Genomic DNA, 23,485 nt, shown 5'->3' on the forward strand with positions numbered 1-23,485 from the left:
TCTCTCTCTCTCTCTCTCTCTCTCTCTCTCTCTCTCTCTCTCTCTCTCTCTCTCTCTCTCTCTCTCTCTCTCTTCCCTCCATTCTTTCCTTCTTTTTTACTTTTATTTTTTGGCAGGTATCTAATGTAAGAATTTTTTGAACATTACTACAATTTTATGTGAGAGAGGAATTTGTTTGAAGATTGGATATAGTTAAAGAACTGAAAAAAAATGGTGAATTGTCAACTATCTTAACTTGTCTTAATCTTAACTTTCTGCAAGTCTGAGAAAGTACTGAGAAACACTTCATGAGCATGGAACAACTCATGAGTTAACCCTGGGAGGTGGAGGGGTAGCAAAGGGCCTCCTCTTTGATGGTTAGTCACCTCTGTCTGTACTTCCTTCTCAAGGTCATGTTACATGTACACATTTACATTGTTTTTGACCTCACAGTGGGATGTTTTCAGCATCTCAAAAGTCATTTGAAAATGAATACGGTATAACAGAATACAACAAAAAAATATCTACTTGTAATGGGTTTTATTTTTCTCGTCTTCTCAATGGGCAGATGAGGGGTGGGAAGAGAGAGAATTTGGAACTAAAGATAATTTTTTTTAAAAAGGCAAAAAGTAGTTCCTTTCAAGATGCTTGTAGTGCAATGTATATACATACACACATGCATACACACACATATAGTAAGGATGATGATGATGATATTTTTGGAAATGAATGGACACCAATGAAATAAATGGAGAGTCATTGTTTTAACTATTCCAAAATAATTTATATAGTAAAATAATATTATTGGAAAAAATCATTAATCAAAAATACTCTTTGATAATCAGTTTATTTTGTTTATCATTTAATTAGGAATTAAAAAAATAAAAATAACTAAAAAGTACTACTAACATTATTTAGGCCCAATTTCATCTTGGTTAGGTGGATTTAACAATGATAATTTACAAATTTTCTTTATTCAGTGGGCAATTCTATGGAGGTGTGGGGGAATAGGAGCAAAATATCTAAAAATGTAATTTAATTGGAAGTGCTATACCAAGAGGTTTTTTTTTAAATCTTATTTTTAGTGGAATTGACATTTGGAGATTTAATGTTTTCCAGGGGAATACTAAAATTGACCTATAAAAAGATCTTTCATTCCAGTGACTTCTTCATGCAACCTTCAGCTCCTAATTTGGAACTCTGAAGCTAAAACAAGTATCTGAACTCAAAGTACAACAATAATTTCCTCCAATATTCATCTTGCTGGATTGGCACAAAAGAACTTTTAAAGATATTTTCATCTAATGCCCTTGAAATATGAGATAATCCATATCAACCTCAACAAAAACTAAATAAAATGTTTTAAAAATAAGGATAAGAAAACCTACAACTTGAAATTAGCTAGAGAGACAAATCATACAGGTAAATATTTCAAGATAGATGGGGAAGATGAGAACTAGGGCCACAAAAGGAACATACCCTGAAGCAGAATTTAGTTCATGTGTAGGAGAATGATTCATTCACAAATGTCACTGCTTTCACAAGGGGTCAGTTTTGTTGAAGAAATTCTAGCCTAGGAAAACCTGCAGACTAGTCAGAAAGCTATTTCTTCTCTCTCTCCCCTTACCCCTTTTGTCTACACTGATTTATTTAGGCACTTTAATTGAAAAAGAATTGTTTAAAGAAACTCCTTTAAAAGAGAAATCATTGGAAACCAATCTCCTAAACAAATGACAGATTAACTGGAATAATAGCAATGGCTTTGAGCTACCCTGTGTGTTACACATTGATTTTTACATGCAAAATAATATTCATTTACTTCAATGATTCTTTGCAGTAAAATAATAATGGGAATAATAATAATCTGTGATTTAGTATCATAATATCATATTTATTCTTGAAAAGACCATCAAAGTAATAAGCACAACATTTTTGAAGATTGAATAACTATTAAAAAATCAGGAAAAAAATTTACTTCCACCAACTAAGAAATTCTAATAAAAATCAAACCTGCATAGAAATAAAAATCTCTTAGGTCTAGAATAAGCAAGATTAATTTGATCATACCTAACATTATTTTGCAGTCTTTTTAAGTAACAGGATCTATGACAAATTATTAATTAAATAATATCGAGATAGCTAGCATTTGTAAAATGCTTTAAGGTTTGCAAAGAACTTCATGTATGTTATCTCTTTTGATCTTCTTAATAACACTAGTTGCTATTATTTTCATCGCTATCTTTCTGATGAGGAAACTGAGGCTGATAATGGTTAAGTGACTTATCCACATTCCTACTATTGTGTGTCTGTGGCAATATTCAAGTTCAAGTCTCCCTGATTGCACACCTGGCACTCTATCCAATGTGTCATCCTAATTGTTTCATGTTCATTTCCCAAAAATATGAAAATGAATTTTAATGGTGACAGGTTAAACTACCTAGCACTTTAGGGTTATGAAGCACTTCATATAAATTATCTCATTTGATCTTCTTAACAACTCTTATTATACAGTTATTAATACCTCCTTTACTAGTACCTTCCAGCTGAGGGAGTTAAATGACTCTTAAGAGTTTGAGTACCATACTTAGTGTCAAACAGTATATTTACAAGTAGTTAGAAATCTGGGGCTAGAATATAGATCAGGCCTAGAGACAGACATTTTGGAGTCATTTACCTAGAAGTGACATAAAGCCCTGAAATGAAATGAGTTATGTCAAAGATGGATGAAAGAGAGAAAAGCAGAGCTGGAATGAGAGGTACACTCACAATTAAGAATGAGAGGAGAGGGGTGGCTAGGTGGCACAGTGAATAGAGAACCAGCCCTGGAGTCAGGAGGACCTGGGTTCACATCTGGCCTCAGACACTTAAAACAAAAACTAGCTGTGTGACCTTGGGAAAGTCACTTAACCTCAATTGCCCTCCAAAAAAGCAAAAAAAAAAAAAGAATGGGAGGAAGAAAAGAAGTCAGGATAGATGAGGAATAAATTAGTGTTTGCTATTGCAATAGAACCAAGGCGGTGTGGTGTAACAGACAAAGGAGCAATAGATGTCAGGAACAAGGAGAATTCATCACAAAGTAATATCCACACTGTTTGCTATCTAAACTCATAAAATACATTTACTCTATGTACACATCGCAGTGGGCCTATTGAGTGGTTTACATTTTCCTAAGCTGAAATGTGATTTTGTCTTTACATTAGCATCAATCTCAGTTGTTTCAAGTATGTGTCACTGCTGGCTATGGTGCTTTCACCAGAGCTACAATTGTTGCATGGGATGAAAGATAATATCATGCAGAGGTCTAGAGACAACATATTGGAGGTAACTTTAGTTGTTTTAATCCAATTCAAATGTACAAAATGAAAAGTTCTCAATCACTATATAAAAATCATCCAAATACTTAATCCTGTATTATTGTTTTATTTTGTGACAGTTCAGATATCTCAGTCAATAGTTTGGTGAATGATCTAGGTTATCTTAACCTGTTCTTTAGTCATTCCTCTTCATCCATGTGCAGAAAGGAAGTCCTGACTACATTAGGGAGAAGTAGAGATGAAGAAATTGAAAGTCCTTTGAGATCTTCTCTCCCTGATCCCTGCTTCTGGCCACACTTTTAAAATCAGTATGGATTGCCATTCTCCCATTCTATGGGCTAAAAACAAGTGTATTGAAATAAATTCAAGATTTGATAGAAATAGCTGGTTACAGGTTCTCATAATCTATGCAAACACCTATAAGTAGGGATTATCATTATAGAGAAATGCTAGGAATATGAAAAGACTTAGGTTCTTATATAACTCTGCTGCCTATTTCTAGGGAAATGGTCCCACATATCCAGGTGGAAATAATGAGAAATAACAGGGATACCATCCAAATCAAACTTGAATCTTGAATAAAACTTATCTAAATATGATGACAGTTTGTACTTTTGACCAGTAGCTAGAATGCCTCAGAGGGATTCTTGTTCACAAATAGGTGTAGAAAGGCAGAAAATATTGAACATTTTATTTGTATAACCTTTTTTATGATTAAAGCATTTTTTCTTTCTCTGTTCAAAACAGCTCATGTCCTATTTTTAGGGACATATTCTTCCCTTTGTACCTTTGTCTTCTCAAATTCTGATATCAAGTTCCTTCTACATGAGTCCTTAGACATATGCTGTTTAGAAACATGGGGTGATTTTTAAAGTTTTTTTTTCTAATTTTAAAATTCATTTAATTTGATTAGGCAAAAATTATTCAAAGGAGAATAAAGTTTTCAAGGTAATTAAATTAGCTTTTCTATTTATATAAATTTTAATTACAAAATCAATAAATGTTTTCACATACTTAAAATAATGCAACAAATCCATCTATAAAGTAAATTTTAATATAATTACAAATGGATCTCTTTTAAAATAATGTACCTTAAATATAAGTGCTTTATAAATATGAAAGAACAGGAAATATGCTCTATAATTTCCCTTGATTTACTATTTACAAATTAAGAAAATGTATTTTCATATACTTGCAGAATGGCCCCCATCTATTAGAGATACATTTTTTCTTCATGAAAATGTGTTTCCATTACTGCAAGAAAGAATTTTCTAAAACATGAAACAAGGCACCACACAAAAGACCTTTCTTAGTAAATATTTTTAAGAAAGAAAAGGAAGAAACCAAAAGTTCGAACATATTATAGTTGTAATTCAGAACTTTTGGTTTATTATTTTAATTAAAAAAACTATTTTAATGGTAGTTCTGATTAAGTTCAGTAATGATTCCTCAGGAAGTCCTTAAACATAGTTTCACAATTTTTCTTACTAAAATAATAATAAATTATAGACACTCAAGGCATATGTATTTTTTAAAGTATAAGAAATTCCATCACCAACAGCAGTAGCAAATTGACTTTTTGGGGGCACAATTAATTTTCATCACTGAAGTAAATACCTTCTCACCTTTTCCTAATTTCTGAATCCACAACAATCTGCCGCTTCTTTTGGGGGGGTGATGGTAGCAGCTCCTCTTTGCCATGCTTTACCAGGATTTGTTCCCTTGTGGTCACCATAGTTACAGTTTCCATTACAGTTGTCTGTGTTAGAGATGTCTGAGTGGTGGTGACAGCCTGTGAAATCTGTGAGAAGTATTGAAACAGAGGTCACACATTGATAGAAAGACTGCAGGAAAGACTGCTTAAAGTAGCAATAGAAAATAATAAGAAGCTGCTCCTATTTGTTGGTGAACTGACCTTAAGTTAAAAAATAACATGATGTATTTAAATCAAACTATCTTATGTGACTTGTTTCATTAGAAAATATAACTAGAAAGACATTATCAAAGTTAGAAATATAACAAGTGTGTGTGTGTGTTTTTAATTTGGGAGGGTGGGGGAATTAGGGCAAATTATTGTCCTTCCAAATTTGTATATACTCCTTTGGTCATACATGCAAATGGAAAACTGTAAATGGCCCTTAGTCATTCATTCAGTTGTCTACAGAAATACCTCTTCATTTTTCTCACTTGTCAGTGCTTCGAATTTATTTTCCTTCCTCTCTTCACTTTTATCTCACAAGTGCAGACCCCTATGATTCCTGGGAATCCCCCTTTTTCCTTCATCCTTGTCTTATTCCTCACCACCACTCACTGTTAGTCCAGTTAGTTAGGGTGATTCCATGATACAAACACAGAGTACAGATACAAGTATAGGAAAGGGGAAGGGAAATAAGGAAACACAAGTAAATCTCTGACTCTGTACCCGCTTATTATTGCTATTATCCCTAGTCTGAGCCCAAATCTCAGAACTTACATCAGAGGCCACCCTACCTTCTGTGATGAAATACCCAGTAGAAACACTGTTTAGGTGTTTCTCCAAAGTATAGGCACGGAGCTAGGTGAGGGGGGAACAATAACTACAAAACAGATTTTTCTCTCAGAACTTTACAGTTTAATGAGGAAAGGGAATTTATACAAGTAACTAAAATTCAAGCAAGAATATGACAAATGCAATAAGAAGCAAGGCAAAAAATTCTAAGAAATATTAGGAGGGAAAAATAAAAGTCATTTGGGAGACAAGAGGATTCTAGTTTCATGAGAGTGTATCAGAATTGAACCTTGAAAGAGGGAGAGACCTTAATAGATGAACGTATATCAAAGAAGGCCAATACTAATATAAACTGGTAATGATGCAATGAAATCAAAATCCTGAAGACTAAGGGGAGTGGGAAGGTAGATGGAGAAAAGTCAGAATGAAAAAATGGGATGAAAAATGGTTTAATTTGTTGGGGGTCAGGTGTAATACGATATGAAGCAAAGAATTAGGTTGGTCTCAGATTATGGAAAGTTTCAAAAAAAAAAAAAACCATTTACAGCTTGATTTCCCTGCAGAACTAAAGTTAGAAGACAGAAGATTATGGAGACTTAAGAGTTTTCTCATTATTACCAGTAAAATATCCTTAGAAAATCTCAAGAGCATATTTGTTTTAGTCAGAAGAGAGAAAAGCTGGTTGGAATAAACAGGTGGTGAGAATGGAAAAGAAAATAGATGAGCCAGTCTCTGAGGTTAACTGCTATAGCAATCAATTGCCCTCTCTTAGAGCTCTGCTTAGCCCTTGGGCTTCCTTATGATAATATAGCACTGTACTTAAGGTACTCAATTCAACACTGCAAGACTTTCTGATGTTTTCAGCACAGAAGGTCCCAGTCTGACACATATCAGATCATAACTCTTCTAAAAAATTGAGCACATGATTTTAGAGTTCTTGTGGTCAAAATCTTTATCACCCTATAGGCAAACTGTTGATGAGCCTCTCCAAACTTAATTAGTCTGGTCCCAGGATGACAGACCTAGAGTTTATTAGCAGACTTTTCTAGTGTGGTAGCAATTCCAAAAATTTTGTTTTCTCTTAGAGAAACCCCAGGCCAACTGCCCATATCAATGAGGCAGCCAAAGATGATTTAGTGATTAACTCTAACTTTTAAAATTTTAGAAGACAATTTGCACATGAATTAGGAGCTTCCAGTATAGTAAATGAAGAAGATAGAAGTACTACTGCTCTCTTTTCTAGTAGTAAAATTACTTTTGTTTTAGTTAAATATCCCCAGGGTTTTTTTTTTCTCATTAAATTATCACATTTTAATGAAGGGAAGTTTCTTTTAAATAAATTTACACTTGATTCAATTGCATAATGATTATTGTATGCTATAGGATTTTTAATATTAATAATTAATGTAAATAAAATCATCCTTTTGGGAAAGCAAATCATGTCTTCCACTTTTAAAATATTATTTTAACAAATAGCTAAATTTTCTAGTTGAAAGAATATAAAATAACTTAAAATTATACTGAAAGCTAATTATAAGTGACTTGCTGTTGTATGTGTGTGTCAAATCATAACTCCTGTGCTCAGATCAGTGGGTAATATATCTCTCAAATTATCACCTGGAAACCTTCTTACTTGGCTGATATTCATGCTCCATAACACCAGTGTGTCAAGACTGATTGTAATTCAAAAGGTTGTAGTAAGGATAAATCTGTCTGTTATAAATTAATGATTACATTCAAATGTTTCTAGGACCACAATTTGTTACTACTTCTATATGAAAGGCAAGAATGGAAAAGAACCGGTTTCACCTGTCACATAATGTCAAAATGCAGGTACCACAAATAAACCAGGGAGGTAAAAAAAAAAAAAGAATTTGGGTCAGCTAGGTGGCACAGTGAATGGAACACTGGACCTAGAGTAAGGAGGACCTGAGTTAAAATCCGGCCTCAAACACTTAACACAAAAACTAGCCGTGTGACCTTGGGCAAGTCACTTAACCCCAATTGCCCTCCAAAAAAAAAGCAAAAAAATAAAAAAATAAAAAGAATTTAAGTATGTAATGCCCATGCCCACCTCATACACTTGACTCACTTTCTTATGAAATGGAATACCTATGATAGTATGAAATAATTGCAAATTTAACCAAAAATCAAAACTATTTTAAGTGTATTTTTAAAGAATGTTAACCTTTATTTTTTTTTTCCTTTAAGGTGTTTTTGCCCAGGAGAATGTAGTAGATAAGAGTTTACCTAGTTTGTCACAAACAAGTTGGCAAAATTTCTCATTCTATATTTGTTGGACAAGATGGAGAGACATGGGTCATGCGACAGTGCATTTAAGTGGTTGAATTGTCAGACCTAAGACCCAAGAGTAGCCTTTTATGGTCCTATGTTAATTTGGAAGGAGATTTCCAGTGTGGGGATGGCGGGGGCGGGGTTGGGGGTTGGGGGAGGGAAACGAGCATCTTGCTCCTGAGTTAACATTTTTGTTGACTTAATATAAAGATATAATATCAAGCTCCTCTAATTTGAAGACGGAACAAAGTTGAGGAGTATTGCTAATACAATGAATGACAGAGTTAAGATCTAAAAATTATCTTAGAAGAGCAGAACATTGGCTTAAATTTCTTTTGACGAAATTTGATAAAGATAAATCTAAGATCTTACACTTTTGTTCATAAAAACAATTTCACAACTGAAATGGGGAAGACATTAAGTAGACAAAATTTCTCTTGAAAAAGAAAAATATATAAATTGAAAGCTCAATATAAGTTAACAGTGTTATAGAATGGGAAAAATTTAAAAATAATAATGCAAATTCAGACAGTACTAAAAGAGTCATAGCATACAGGACTACAGATAAAATAGTCCCTCTGTACTCTGACCTGGTCAGATCACACCTAGGGTCCTATATTCTCTAGTAGGTATTGTATTTTAGAAAGGATATTGATTAGCTGAAGATGATCCAGGGAAGAGTGACCATGATGAACACAGGTCTCTAAATTATTATCTATTAAAAATAATTGAAATAACTGTAGGTGTTTAACCCAGAAAAGACTTAAAGGGATAGTTATCTTTAAGTACCCAAAGAACTATCAAATGAAAAAGGGATTAGACTTTGGCCCCAGAAGAAAAAATAGTAGAAAGAGCTAGAAAATAGAAGTAGATTAAGGCTTGATATTAAAGAGAGATTTCCTAATAATTATAGTTATTTTTCACTCAAATATACCGCTCTTTTGTCAGGTATCCTGTAGAGGAGATTATTTGTCAGATAAGAGATGAACTAGGTTATGACTAAGTTTTACTCCAACTCAGAGATTTCTTGATTAAGAGATCGAGGTATACAAACTCATTTGTATGTAATTCTGAATAGAAGAGCACTCTCTATTTGATAAAACATCTAATCTTATAGGGATATAAATTCTTGAATTTATAAAACTGTGCTACAGTTATATTACACAAATTCTGTAGAAAAGTTCTGGTATCAATGCTTTCAATGGCCTTAAGTAAAATACAATTTGAGAGTTGAAAATATGCATTGAAAAGATAACTATGTTTAATTTTAGTGCTGTGAATGATATAAAACTTAGTTACTGTTAAAGGTATAAAGGGATATTGAGTCCTGCTCTGTTATTAACTAGATGGATATTTTTGAGCAAGTCTTTCAAGTGCTTTGTACCTTATTTTCCTCAGCTATGAAATGAATAAAGAATTCAGATAAAATAATCCCAAAGGTTGCTTTTTGCATCAAAGTTCTGTGATTCTTTGGCATGTTTCTGCTTGGGTTAAATTCTTACATTGAAGCTTTGGTACTATAATAAAGTAATTCTAAATATCACGGAAATATCTTAATCTCAGAGACGGTGAAAAGATGATGACAAGGATAATAAAACTCTTCTTTGTAAGGATCCTTTCTTCAAAGAAGATTGGCTCCTGAAATGATTATATTTTAGTCATAATGAGTATATAATTAAAACATCAAAAAGTTGCAATACCCAGCATCAAAATGATAGATTTATTATCTACTAGTGACAAGCTAAATAAAAAATCTGTAGAAACATGAGTTCTTTTGCAAAGTGCAAAATTACAATCTTCCTTATTCCTGCTTAAAGCAGGGTTGCATCTTTTTTTTTTTTGCTTTTTTTTTGGCGGGGGGGAGGGATATAAGGCAATTGGGATTAAATGACTTGCCCAAGGTCATATAGCTAATGTGTGTGTGTGTGTGTGTGTGTGTGTGTGTGGGTGTGTGTGTGTGTGTGAGAGGGGTCTGAGGCTGGATTTGAACTCAGGTCCTCCTGACTCCAGGGCCAGTGCTCTATTCATTGTGCCACCTAGCCAGCCCATTAGGGGTGGATCTTCATTACCTGTGGAGCAGAATTGTAAATTTCATTTTTTATCATCAGAGATGCAATTAATTGAGGATGACTGTTTGCCAACTTTTAAGGTCAAAGTGGTCCATAATTTCTCTCCCTCATTTAGAGATTGGGTTAAGGAGATGAGGAAACTGTGACTATTATGTAGCAAATTCCAAGGCCAAGAATTCTGCAGAATAAAAAACCCTTATTCAATGGAAAGAGGTTTCCTTCAGGAAGAGGATAAGGAATATGTTGCATCTTCAGGGTATTTTCTGACTGCTATTTGTAGTTATGATCCTAAGTTTAATATAATTCAAGAAACACTTATAAAACATCTCCTATGCACAAACATAAAGCATCTCTGAAACATCTCCTTTTTGCTTTGTGATGTTTAAAGAAATTACATGGCCTTCTAATACACAAAGGAATATTAAAATGAAGTTAGCAAACACCCTTGTAAGGGGTGGCCAGGTGGCTCAGCGAGTAAGAGCACTGGCCCCAGTGTCAGGATGATCTGGTGATCAAATCCGGGCTCAGATTCTTAGCACAACATCCAGAAATAACTGGCCGTGTAACCTTGAGCAAGTTACTTAACCCCAATTGCTTAAAAAAAAAAAAAAACAGCAAACACCCTTGTGAACTTCAACACAGGCTTTTATGCCATGCTAGCTCTGCAAGTTTCAACATATTTTTTCTTGGGAGGAAATATGTTGTAGCTTCTGACTGATGACCCAATTCTCTTTATGAAACATGACCTTTAACCCCAGCTTCCTTCCTTGCTATTACTCAGAGATGTAAATAAATCTACCAACTAGATCCTTATATATTTTAAATGTGTAATAATATCATCTCATACTTTAAGCCCAATTGTTAGTAACCTTATGAAATGTTATTAAGAATGTCAAGTTGGTGATAAAATAAAAAGATGCAAAAGGGCTTTTTTTTATATGTGTGTATATCAGTGTATGCACGTTTAAACATGTTATTGATGATAGATTATTTCCATGAATGCACCATGACAACAGACTCCATCCTAATATGTCAATATATATTTTGAAATTTTCCAGGTGCATTTCATCCAGAATGATGCTGCATGAATCCAATTATAGTTCATTAAGAACCCAAAGAAGTTTAACATTGAACTAACCTTCATAAGTTGAGATTCTGCAATATGTTGCTATCTATATTTAAGCTTTCACTGATAGTTGTATATATTAGATATATTATGTATATATATATATACATGTATATATATATATGTCAGTCCATAACAGTTAAAGGAAATTCAACATTTTAAAATTGATTTGATGAAAATAAATTCTAAAATTTAATGGTAGGAGAGAATGAAAATTGATTGGGACATTTCTTTATTATATTTCAAATGGATAAGGTTTTGCAAGTGAAAGTTGTCAGATGTTTTCCCACTAACATAAGGAACTGAGGAAGAAATATAAATGAATAGATAAAAAAAATACTACTCCCCCTCCCCAAGTCCAGAATTTCTTTACTTAAATCAATTGAAAATTAGAAGAGATTACAAAGGGAAAATGTGTACACTTTTTTTTTTTTAAAGCAGTGGCAATGTAGTAGATTGAATATCATACTGGGATTTAAGAAGACCACAATTCAAGTTGACCTGTGACACATGTGTGACCCTAGGTAAAACATTTAACCTCTCAGTGTCCCAGGCTTCTCTTGAAGACCACAATTTGGAGAACAGGGACAATATGATTAGTTGAAGTTTCCTCACAGTGAGTTCCCTATACTTATGAAAGCAGAAGTCTGAACAAAAGAGAGAGGAGAGAGACAGAGAGGGAGGGAGGAGGAAAGGAAAGAGGACTAAATAATAAAATGAATTTAAAATTCTAACACAATGTGATATGTGTGTATACACATATACATTCATAAGTGTTGAAATCAAAGATAATATATTGAGCCCCTCAAAGTTATTTTAGATAATAGCTTCATACAATTTACACAAACCCCCAGCTTTAATCAATCAGTCAACCAACAAATATTCAATAAGTATCTACTGGGGCCAGACAGTGTCCTAGCAAACGAGAATAAAAAGAAAATGAATGAAAAGATGAACAAAATGTTCTTTTATATGGAAGGATCATATTTAAAAAAGGGACACAATTTAAAAAGAAACACCCTAAACTACAAACAGGGAAATGTGGACAATTCTATGTGAAGATAAAGGAACCTGAAAACACAAATTTTTAATGTTTAAGCTTTGAATTTGGGAAATCTAGTTGTAAGGCAAGCCAGTACTCAAAGTAGAATACTTTTATTTGGAATGTTTTCAGTATTGATGGAAAATATTATTAACTGAAATTCTTAGTGTTATTCGTAAAATAAAGCTGATCAAGAAAGTAGTAAAGCAGTTTCATCCTAAATTAAAGTAGAGTTAAGAATCATTACATTTCAAATTAGGGTTAATATAAGAATAGGAACACAGGTCCGCTATCCAGCTTCCTCTTTGCCGCCCCCCACCCTCCCCCAAATGGCTTAGCAGATTTGCTGGAGCCGGGGCGGAGCATAGGTTTACAGAAGGAGGCTGCCTATGCAGCCGGGGCCGCGGGGCAGGAAGCCGGCCTAGGCGGTGCTGGTCGGGCCTCGCTCAGGGCATTTATACCGCTCACGCCCGCCACCCCACGGATCTCGCAGCCCAGTGTAGAATGTGCGGCCGGAAGTGGGGGCCCAGTGACTCCGCAGGAGAACATGGCGTCCGTGTGGGAAGAGGCTGAGCAAGATGGAATTGGGGAGGAAGTGCTCAAAATGTCCACAGAGGAGATTATTCAGCGGACTCATCTGTTGGACAGTGAGATCAAGATCATGAAAAGTGAAGTGCTCCGTGTGACACACGAACTACAGACCATGAAGGACAAGATCAAAGAGAACAGCGAGAAGATTAAAGTGAACAAGACGCTGCCCTACCTTGTCTCCAACGTCATCGAGCTGCTAGATGTTGACCCCAATGACCAAGAAGAAGATGGTGCAAACATTGACCTTGACTCCCAGAGAAAGGGCAAATGTGCTGTGATCAAAACCTCTACCCGACAGACCTATTTTCTGCCAGTGATTGGTTTGGTTGATGCAGAGAAGTTGAAACCTGGAGAACTGGTGGGAGTAAATAAAGACTCCTACCTGATCCTTGAGACCCTTCCCACCGAGTATGACTCCCGAGTGAAGGCCATGGAGGTGGATGAGAGGCCCACAGAGCAGTACAGTGACATTGGAGGGCTGGACAAGCAAATCCAGGAGCTGGTAGAGGCTATCGTATTGCCAATGAACCATAAAGAGAAATTTGAGAATTTGGGGATCCAGCCTCCAAAGGGAGTATTGATGTATGGACCCCCAGGTACTGGAAAAACCCTGCTAGCCCGTGCATGTGCTGCCCAGACCAAGGCCACATTCCTGAAATTGGCTGGACCCCAGCTGGTACAGATGTTCATTGGGGATGGAGCGAAGCTTGTCCGGGATGCTTTTTCATTGGCCAAAGAGAAAGCTCCCTCCATTATCTTCATTGATGAGCTGGATGCCATTGGAACCAAGCGCTTTGACAGTGAGAAGGCAGGGGATCGAGAAGTTCAGAGGACTATGCTGGAACTCCTGAACCAGCTGGATGGATTTCAGCCTAACACTCAAGTCAAGGTGATTGCTGCTACAAACAGGGTGGACATCCTGGACCCCGCCTTGCTGCGCTCTGGCCGCCTGGACCGCAAGATTGAGTTCCCAATGCCCAATGAGGAAGCCCGAGCAAGGATCATGCAGATCCATTCCCGAAAGATGAATGTGAGCCCTGATGTGAACTATGAGGAACTGGCTCGCTGCACTGATGACTTCAATGGGGCCCAGTGCAAGGCTGTGTGTGTGGAAGCGGGCATGATTGCACTTCGCCAGGGAGCCACTGAGCTCACCCATGAAGACTACATGGAGGGCATCCTGGAGGTGCAGGCCAAGAAGAAAGCCAATTTGCAGTACTACGCTTGACAGGGCTGGGGAGCCCCGGCCCCAAGCCTCTGGGATCAACTCATTTGTCTGACTTGCCTGTAAAAGTAGTAACAATAAAGGAGGTTGGGGTTGTTTCCCACCTTCCCCCAAAGAAAGAATAGGAACCCAAAATTCCCAGAGAAAAGTAACATAAGGAATCTCCTAAAAATAAGAACATGACAGAACAGTTTTTAGCAGTATATCCTAAATATCTACATTTAAGATTAAATAAAACCTCACCAAAGGAAATGCAGTCGAATTTAGAGCTAGAAAAGACCTTAGAAATAGGTCATCTAAGTGTATCCCCACTCCTTTTTTGTATATCAAGCAAATGAACCTAAAAGTCAAGTGACTTTTCCAAGGTTACACAAACTGTCTGTAGAAGAGGAATTATTAAGACCCAGCTCCTCTGAATGAAAATCTAGTACCTCAGACCAAGGACTGAACAGGAGAGGATGAGTTTTCTGTTGTCTGACTGCAGTTGGGTTTTTCACATTTCTAAAGACTGGAACTAGATTTGAATTTGTTCAATAAAAGTTTTTTTTTCTTAAAATAAAAGTTGAATTTTTGAGATCTTGGGCTCTAACTTAAGTAGGTGAATTCTTTCAAAGTAACTTTTGAAAAATATTTTTTTGTTTGAAGGATCAAGACAGTTGCCAGCTTTTGCATATAGAATTATATCCTCTTGGCTGTCTCTGGTTAGGAATTCCATCCTTTAAAAAGTGCCTATTACTTAGAAGCTTAGTTCAGTGTTGTTTAAAGTTTTGTAGTAGATAGGTAAGGGGGTATCAATATGTATGTAGTTTTAGTTATAAATGGCAAGTAAATAAGTTGTCTTTCAACCTGTGGGTTTTTTTTTTTTTATCTTAGGTTATGTTAATGACAGAAATAAATACTGCTGCTAGATCTGAATTGTCATGTTAAAATTTCATTGTAAAGGAAATTCCTAATTGTAACAAATAAACTAAAAAAAACCTATTCTTTTCCTTTTATGAGTTAAAAAAATCAACTAATTAACAAGCATTTTTTAAATACCTCTTATTTCAGTCTCTGCCCTAGGATCTGGAAATGCAGAGACAAAACAAAGCAAAAAGAAAACAAAACAATCCTCCCCTTCAAATAGAATATTGATCCCTTGCTGATAGATGTCAATGTTCATTCACTTAAAGGTTTCAAGATCCACAAAGCACTTTCATGTTAAATGTTGATTTAATAGAACATATAGAAGTATAACACAAAATGCTAACAGGTATGTTATATGTAAGCTACTAGAAAACACATTGTCTACTATAAGTTTTAGGGAGGAAAACTGAAAAATCTATTTTCTTTGAAATTTTTTGGGACAAAAAATTTGGGAGTTTGAAAAATGAGTTTTACTGGTTCTCAGTTTAAGAAAATAAACATAATTGAGGTTTCTTTTCCTTGGCAAAATATAATTTATTTTCTAGCTTTTTTCCAATTTAATGTTTTCATAATTAAAATATATTTTAAGACAATTTAAGATTCACAAAGTAGCTTCCTCAAAATAACCCTGTAAGATGTGCAACATAATTATCATTGAATAAACTGAGGCTCAAAGAGGTGAAGGGGCTTGTCTGATGGTCACTTGGCTGGCAAGTTAGATCTGGTTCTTTCTACTTCCAAATCCATTGATCTTTTCATTACATCATATCATAAGAAATCATATTTTATATGAATATGATTTTGATATGCAGAATGTCTCAAAAGTGTCAGGGATTTTTAAGTTAATAAAGTTTACCAGTAATAAGAATGCAAACTACCCTGAGATAAGTAACAGATATGATTCCCTAAAAAATAAGAACATAATAAAATTCTTCTTTGTATATATATAAATATATACATATATATATGTCCAGATACATGTATTATATACATGGATATGCTAAGTATCCATGTATAAGATAAAATAAGACTTCATCTGAGAAAATGTGGTTGGCTTTTGGTAACACCCTTATAGTGTGATAAGGGTTAGGAAGCTGTAGTGGTAGGAAATAAGTACATCAAAAAGAGGGGAAAAGGGATAATTTAAATTGGTAGAACAAAGTCAGAATGTCCTATAACTTTAAAATAATGAGATTTTAAAATTTTTAGTTTTAGTTAGAAGGTCTATATCATTATTATAAGGGTGTCCCAAAAGCCTCAGGGGAGTTTTAAGCTTCAATAATTTAAAAGAGCATTTTCTCAGGTCATCTTATTTTATCTCAAACATGAATATTCAGTGTAAGTTGTAAGATACTGGAGCTAGTAGCTTAAGCATAGCAAGGGACAATATACATCAGAGCTATATTGCTGTTCTTTTGGAGTATAGACCTATAGGAGAGTGTTTTAAGACCAAAACAAGGCTTCCTTTCTTCAATACCCTTATACCTGTTTTAAATCTTAAGGTATTATCTGTATTAATGTAGATGAAGTATAAATATGAATTGTGCAAGAACATTTGCTCTAATACTTTGATAGGTCTGTGATTTCATTGTTGTCTACACACTCTTTACCTCTATAACTCTTCCATACTGAGGCAGGTAAGTGACAGAGAGAATAGAGCACCATCCCTAGAGTCAAGAGGACCTGAGTTCAAATATGCCCTCAAACACTTGACACACTTACTAGCTGTGTGACCTTGGGCATGTCACTTAACACCAATTGCCTTGCCTTCCCCCTTCAAAAAAAATAAAAAATAAAAAAAATAACTCTCCGATATCTTTTCACTCTGTGCAATTTTTGTCCATTTCTTTCCACACATTTTCAGTAAAAGACGTACCCACAATTCTAGGAACATTGCTTTGCCTTCTTTTAAACTCTTAAGGGCACCAATTGAGTTTAAAATCATGGATGTAAACTTCTGCCACATCCACTTTGCTTAGAGGGCTGTGGCAGATGGGGATTTAAAAGAATCCTGAAGTCTTAGCACTGATGTTATAATGTGATGTAATAGCCAGCCCACACCTCCTGGGCTACCAGGTTAGAACACTGTACTTCCTTTTCAAATACCTATCTAATCATCACCCCTAGCAATTGGGCAGGAGGGGACTGCCAATAATTCATGTGAGTAGCCAGCTTTTTGCTTCCATCCCTCCTCTCTGACACTGTTCTCTGTCAACATCTCAACCATCTGCTGCTAAGGAAAGACAAGAAAGAAATCAAGGTTTTCATCAACTCATATTGACAACAGTGGTTAAATGTTAGCATTTGTATTCTAGCCAAGAGCACTGTTCTAGGAAATGAATGCTATGAAAGTCTCTGAGATATTCTACGATAGGGGTTCTTAAACTCTTTTGCCAGTCTGTTAAACCTTATGAATACAATATCAGAATGATGTTTTAAAATGTATATATTAAAATATAGGATGTGCTTAAGCTTAAAACAACACTAAGACTTTGCGGACACACTATACATAAGATTAAAAATACAGTTATAAGGAATGAATTAATTCAGAAACTACTGGTTAAGAAGCCATGATCTATGGCATGATGATTACAATGGCTCACCTGCACAGAACTCTTTTCAAGTTTTTGGATCAGATTATCCCAACGTTGGGCAAAATTTTCCAGCCATGCTTCCATCTTTTGAGCTACTGTTTTGTTCTTCAAAGCTGAGAGTAGATCCTGGCTTAGTGAACACAATTTATCCATTGTTTGTTTCTTCATTTCTAGCTCTCCTTTTAAAATCTGTTTAAAAATAAATCTTAATTAGTTTATAGAATAGTGCCAATAATGATTCTAATAGGACATTTATATATTCTTTTCAGAGTGCTTTCACACATTCTTATTTTGGGTAAGCTAAGTACATTACAAGAAAAAAGTTAATATATCATGTAAATGCTTGCAAATATATAAGCGATGCAATGAACATGTAATCAGAAGACATGGAAATGAATTCAGGTTGTTGCATTTTACTACTGTGTGGTCATAGGGAAGTGACTCAACCTGACTGAACCTCATTTTTTCATCTGTAAAATGAGTATAATAATATATGCACCTTCTATCCCACTGAATTTTTGGTGAGACTGTCTTTGAAAACTTTAATTCACAAATATAAATGCAAGTTACAGCTAGGTAATGAATCACTTGATGTGATCACATATATTCATAATTACACTTACCTAAGTTGTAATTATGTAAAGTCTGGTCATTTGTTCCAGCAAAATGTAAATATGCAGTGCAAAATCAAATAATGCACTACTTCAGAGGATTCATCATTTGCACTAATCAGGACCTGGCTGTAATATTACCAATAAAGTTACTGCAATGGCTATTTGAATAATTATCTTCTACTGTTGATGTTATAATGGAAGTGAATGGAAAAGATTTTATTAAGTACCACTATTTTTTAAGCACTGTGCTTTTAAGATAACAATATGATGCAACAAAAGTAAATAATTGATTATGACAAACCTATTTAGGATTTTAGTGTGCTTTACTATTTTCCCCCATCATACATAGTTTCTCTAGCCCTTTAAACTGTGGATATAAATGGTATTAACTCCATTTTATTAATAGACAAGATAAAGTTTAATTAATTTAAAGTAAACTGAGCAAGAAATTTTCTTTCCCTGCTTTATTTGCCACATTCTATGATGACTTATTTCCTTGTATTTTTGCAGACCCCAGGCAGGCAGCCTTATTATTATTACCTGCTTCTTGATAGTAGAAAAGAAAGGCTTGCTTTTGTGACTGAATCTCTCTTTTCCTTCTTCTACGTCAATGCTTGCTATAATCAAATTATGAAGTTAATAAATATATGCGCCCCCCCCCCTCCATCCCACTGAACCAACACTACTTGCCTAGAAAAATAAATGTTCATCTTCTTGTACAGACTCTAAGTTGAAGAAAAAGGGTTGACTTGCATTGTTAGGGGGAGTTCCCTCACCTGGAGGTTCCCCATACTAAGGAAATCACAGGTGTAGGCCCAATTCCTAGCCTACTGTTGCTGTACTACCCCTAGTCACTCACTAGTGCTGTGTGGAAAAGAAAGTACCATTCAACAGACATGTCATCTTTTTTAATGAATGAATGTGGCAGTGACACAGAAAAATCATTAAATATTTCCCTCATGTTTACTGTATTAGTAACTCAACTTGACACAGAGTTACATTGGTTAGCAGTGAACTATATTTTAGAAATGAATTCAATTGTCAGTTATAATTTCATTTAAGGTTTATGTTTAATACCAATCTTCCTACTGGATCGCCTTCTTGGTGTCCTCTTTGTGTTTTTTTTTTCTTTCTTCAAAATAGAATGTATTTTTATCGCATGTATTTTGTTTTTAACTTATCTGTAGACATTGTTTCTCTCTAATCTATGGTAGGCTCCTTGATGGCAAAGACTTTTGAATTTATGTCTTAGTAAGTCCAATGCCTAATACTATACATGACATTGTAGAAACTTAAATGCTTGCAGTAGTAGCTTTGTTAAATTTTAGCCTTCATTCAGAATCAGTTTCATTTGCTTGCCTTCACTTTGTGAATGCATTCTTGTCCTTAACCTATTTTCTAAACACTGTAACACAAAATATGTGTTTCTCTTGGATTTGAATTTTTTTTCTGAATGTTTTTACAAAATACATGAGCTATTCCCCTACTCTTCTCTCCCAACCCCAACCAGAGAGTAAACAGACTAGAAATGTACAATTAAGTCTACCTTAAATCCAAATGAAATTACAAGGCATATATGAAACTAGGGGAGGCAGGAATAGTTTGGTGTTACTTGACTTATTCTTTTGCTTAACATAATTTTTGCCCTTTCAGAAATGTTAAAAGCATGCACAAACAAGCTACAAAACAGTGTAAACACAAAAGTCTTCTACATTTTACTCTACATATGTTAAAGAAAGTATTTTAAAATGACCAACAATGTTAGGTTAGAAGGTAATACAAATTACTTAAACTGCATATTTACTAAACTGAAAATACTTGGGGAAGAGGAAAAATTATCACCATATTTTAGAATTATGCTTAGGGAAAATTATCACATTGATAATTTGGGTGCAAAGTAGAAGTATCTAAGAAGTTTTTCTTACATAACCTTTCAGCTTATTGGATCCTAAGAGATTTAGTGACAAATGAAATTAATGATATGATATGTACATATATACACATATGTATATGCATATAAGCACTTAATTATACACAGAGAAATATATATGTATATATACATATATATTTAAAATGTTTTATAGAAAATTGGCTCAGATGTTAAGTCCATTTTAAATCTTTACACTGGCAGATACTTGTGTATCTAATTTAAAGTTATTATAATATTCATTATAATAACGCTTAGAACAGTACTTTACTCTTTGCAAAATGTTTTTATATAAGTTATCTCATGTGATTAACACAATAATCCTGGAAACCAGACATAAATCTCCATTTTACTGAAGAAAAACAGCAAATAATACTGTCTATAACATAACAAAAAGAGTCAGGAGACCTTAGTTAAAATGCCAGATGTTACATCTACTAGACTTGAGAACAAGTCATACAAACTCTCTGAGTCGCAGTTTTTTCTTGTTTGCAAAAAAAAAAAAAAGTGACAAAAAAGTAGTTTACTACCCCACAGGTTGCTATGAATGTCAAATGAGATGTGTATTAAAATGCTTTGTAAAACTTAAAGCGGTATATGAATGGCGATCATCAACAACAGTATTATTAGTAATGATTATTATTCATAAGGAAAAAGAACGGAAAAAGATGATGTTCTTAAGCTAAAATCCACAGGAGCACATCCATATCCCAAGCACTGGGATGGAGATAGTTAACACATAAAGCTTGCACTTGACTACTTGGGAATTCATCCTTTCATTCTTGAATTCAAATGACACGTATTGTTCCTCACAAATCCAACAATATCATGCATGTTCCTGCAGTTTAAACCCTGAGAGAAGACTAGCTCATGTGGAATTAGCCTTTTGTTTTAACAATTAAAAGATCGTTCTTCTTCTATGCTCACTACTGGATACCTCACTATAGTTCATTATGAGGAAAAGCCTTTCTCAATAGTACAATTCCTTGTCTAGCCATTATCATCAAGAGAAAAAAAAATCAATATCAGACACTGAAATATATCACATCCACTTTCACTCCAACATCCTCAAATACTAACAGTACTATTAAAGCAGAAGTGGAGAAAGACGATCAAGAATCCTCTCTCTACCATCTAGAAATATGTGTGTTGAGGTATAAGGAGAAACCTTAAGGTTCTTAGTAATATTATTTCAAATTAAACTATATTGGTCATAAGTAAAAAAGAATCAGCTAGGGTTATCATATTGTATATAGCTATGTGTATGATAGAAGATAGTGACAGATGGTTACTGTTTTGGGTCTTGCATTGTGACATATTTTAATGAACATTAAATTCTTATTCACTGCCTTAGTCAGCAGGGAAATTTTACCTCAAATTCTGGACCAGCTGTCAAGTTCTGTTAATTAGTTTAAACAATCAAGTGGCAAGACTTATACAAAACATATTTTCACTTTGTTCACAGGCAAGGTGACATAATTTAAATTTATATATAATAATTTAAATAATCTATATTGAGAAATTATTGAAATATTACTGGTGGAGAATTTTAAAGTTCCTACTGAGAAAATAGAGATCATCCACTCTCTCTTCTAACTCTATTTCATACCTCAACATACTTCTACATTATCCCCCCCTCTGTATTCCTTTGCTCCAGTCTCAAAGGAAAGGATAGTCTTCATCTTTGACAAGGCAAACACCTCTGCCCATGCCTTTGATCCTATCTTTTCCCATCCACCTGGGAGTTTGTTCCTTTGATCATACCCACTTCACTGTTATCTTTTCTAATTCATTAGCCCCTTAATCTACCATCTACAAACATGTAAGGGTCTCCTCTGGCCTTCAAAGAAACCTTATATTCCCTCAAGCTATCATTCAATATCTGTTCTCCCTTATAAAACCAAACTCTTACAAAGATTCCTATAAACATTTCCTTCAAACTATTCTTATCTATTCTTCCCTACTCTGCATCTTTCAGTCTGGCCTCCACTCCTACCCTCTACTGAAACTGTTCTCTTCAACATTATCAATGAGCTTTGATAACAAATCTAATTGCCTTTCTTAGTCTATTTTGACTTTTTCACTTAATGTGACACTGCTAACCACTCTCTACTCCTAAATTCTTTCCTCCTTTGTATCTCATGACACTATGCCTTCTTCAGTCTTCTCTGCTGTGTCATCATCTAAACTCTGTTGCCTAATGGAGGTTGTCTTCCAAGACTGTGTTTTGGGTCTTCTGTTAATTATTTCTATTCTCTGTCTTGTGGTGGTCTCACAATAGCAACTGTCATCTCTGTATATACAACTTCCAAATCTGTATGTCCAGTCCTCTTTCAAACTTTAATCCTGTAGTACCAACTCCCTGATGAATGTGTTTGATATTCAGTTCAATCTTATCCACAAGCTTCTGGAGAGACTCACCATCTTCTATAGGGAATGCTTTCCCTCCCCTCATTTATACTCTGTACACCTTTCACAACAGTGAAAATATTTTTGAGGGTATACATCTCTGCCTCATTATTTGTTAATAATTAAATAGCTGTAAAAATTCACTCTATTGTTATGTATTTAAAAAAATCCTGTATGAGTTTGATATACACATGAGAGTCAAGTTTTAGAGACCTTTTAAGGGAGTATTCTGTTCTACCCAATCAAAAGAAAATAGTCAACAAACAAAGATCTTGTATTTTCTATACTTTTAATCTGTTATGTGATTGTGAAGATGTGCACTGCTATAGAATTTATAAAAGCCTGCCTATTTCTTTGCCAGAACTTAATCAAGATTTTCATAAAGCAAAGGTCTACTTATGCGAACCTCACTCAATAAACTCCAGTGTTCCCTATCACCTCCAGGATCAAATACAAAATCTTCTGTTTGAGTTTCAAAGCCCCTAAACCACTCACCAGTTTTCTTATACCTTACTTTCTGGCATGAGCTCCTCGATCAGGCTACACTAACCTCCTTGGCTGCTCCATGGTCATGATTCACCATCTCTTGACTTGGGGTATTTTCTCTGGAAATATTTGGAATTTTCTCCCTCCTCATATCTGCTACCAGCTTCCCTGAACTCCTTTACATTCCAAACTCTACAGGAAGCCTTTCCCAACCCCTTTTAATTTGAGTAATTCCCCTAGTTAATTATTTCCTATGTATTTATACATCTCTCTCTAAATATGTGTGTATGCGTATATATGGAGGTGTGTGTATGTGTATATACATATACATATATATATATATATATATATATATATATAGAGAGAGAGAGAGAGAGAGAGAGAGAGAGAGAGAGAGAGAGAGAGAGAGAGAGAGAGAGA

The 23,485-nt window shown here is 34.7% G+C and overlaps 1 protein-coding gene and 1 pseudogene across 8 annotated transcripts in view; one reads left to right on the top strand and one right to left on the bottom strand.

Annotated features, from left to right (window-relative positions):
* Positions 1-23,485, bottom strand: part of DMD (dystrophin) — a 2,504,498-nt gene that overhangs the window by 1,623,763 nt on the left and 857,250 nt on the right. For all 8 annotated transcript variants that reach the window (XM_069063824.1, XM_069063827.1, XM_069063826.1 and 5 more), the window contains 2 exons: positions 17,639-17,818; positions 4,919-5,094 (listed from right to left, as the gene is read on the bottom strand). In XM_069063824.1, coding sequence (XP_068919925.1) covers positions 4,919-5,094; positions 17,639-17,818 — 356 coding nt within the window. The remainder of the gene's footprint in view (positions 1-4,918; positions 5,095-17,638; positions 17,819-23,485) is intronic.
* On the top strand, positions 12,844-14,234 carry LOC138142777 (26S proteasome regulatory subunit 6A pseudogene; annotated as a pseudogene).

This window comes from Petaurus breviceps, unplaced genomic scaffold, assembly GCF_028583685.1.
Source record: "Petaurus breviceps papuanus isolate PSGF00001 unplaced genomic scaffold, PetGlider_PUasm1.0 90603, whole genome shotgun sequence".
NCBI classification, from domain to species: Eukaryota; Metazoa; Chordata; class Mammalia; order Diprotodontia; family Petauridae; genus Petaurus; species Petaurus breviceps.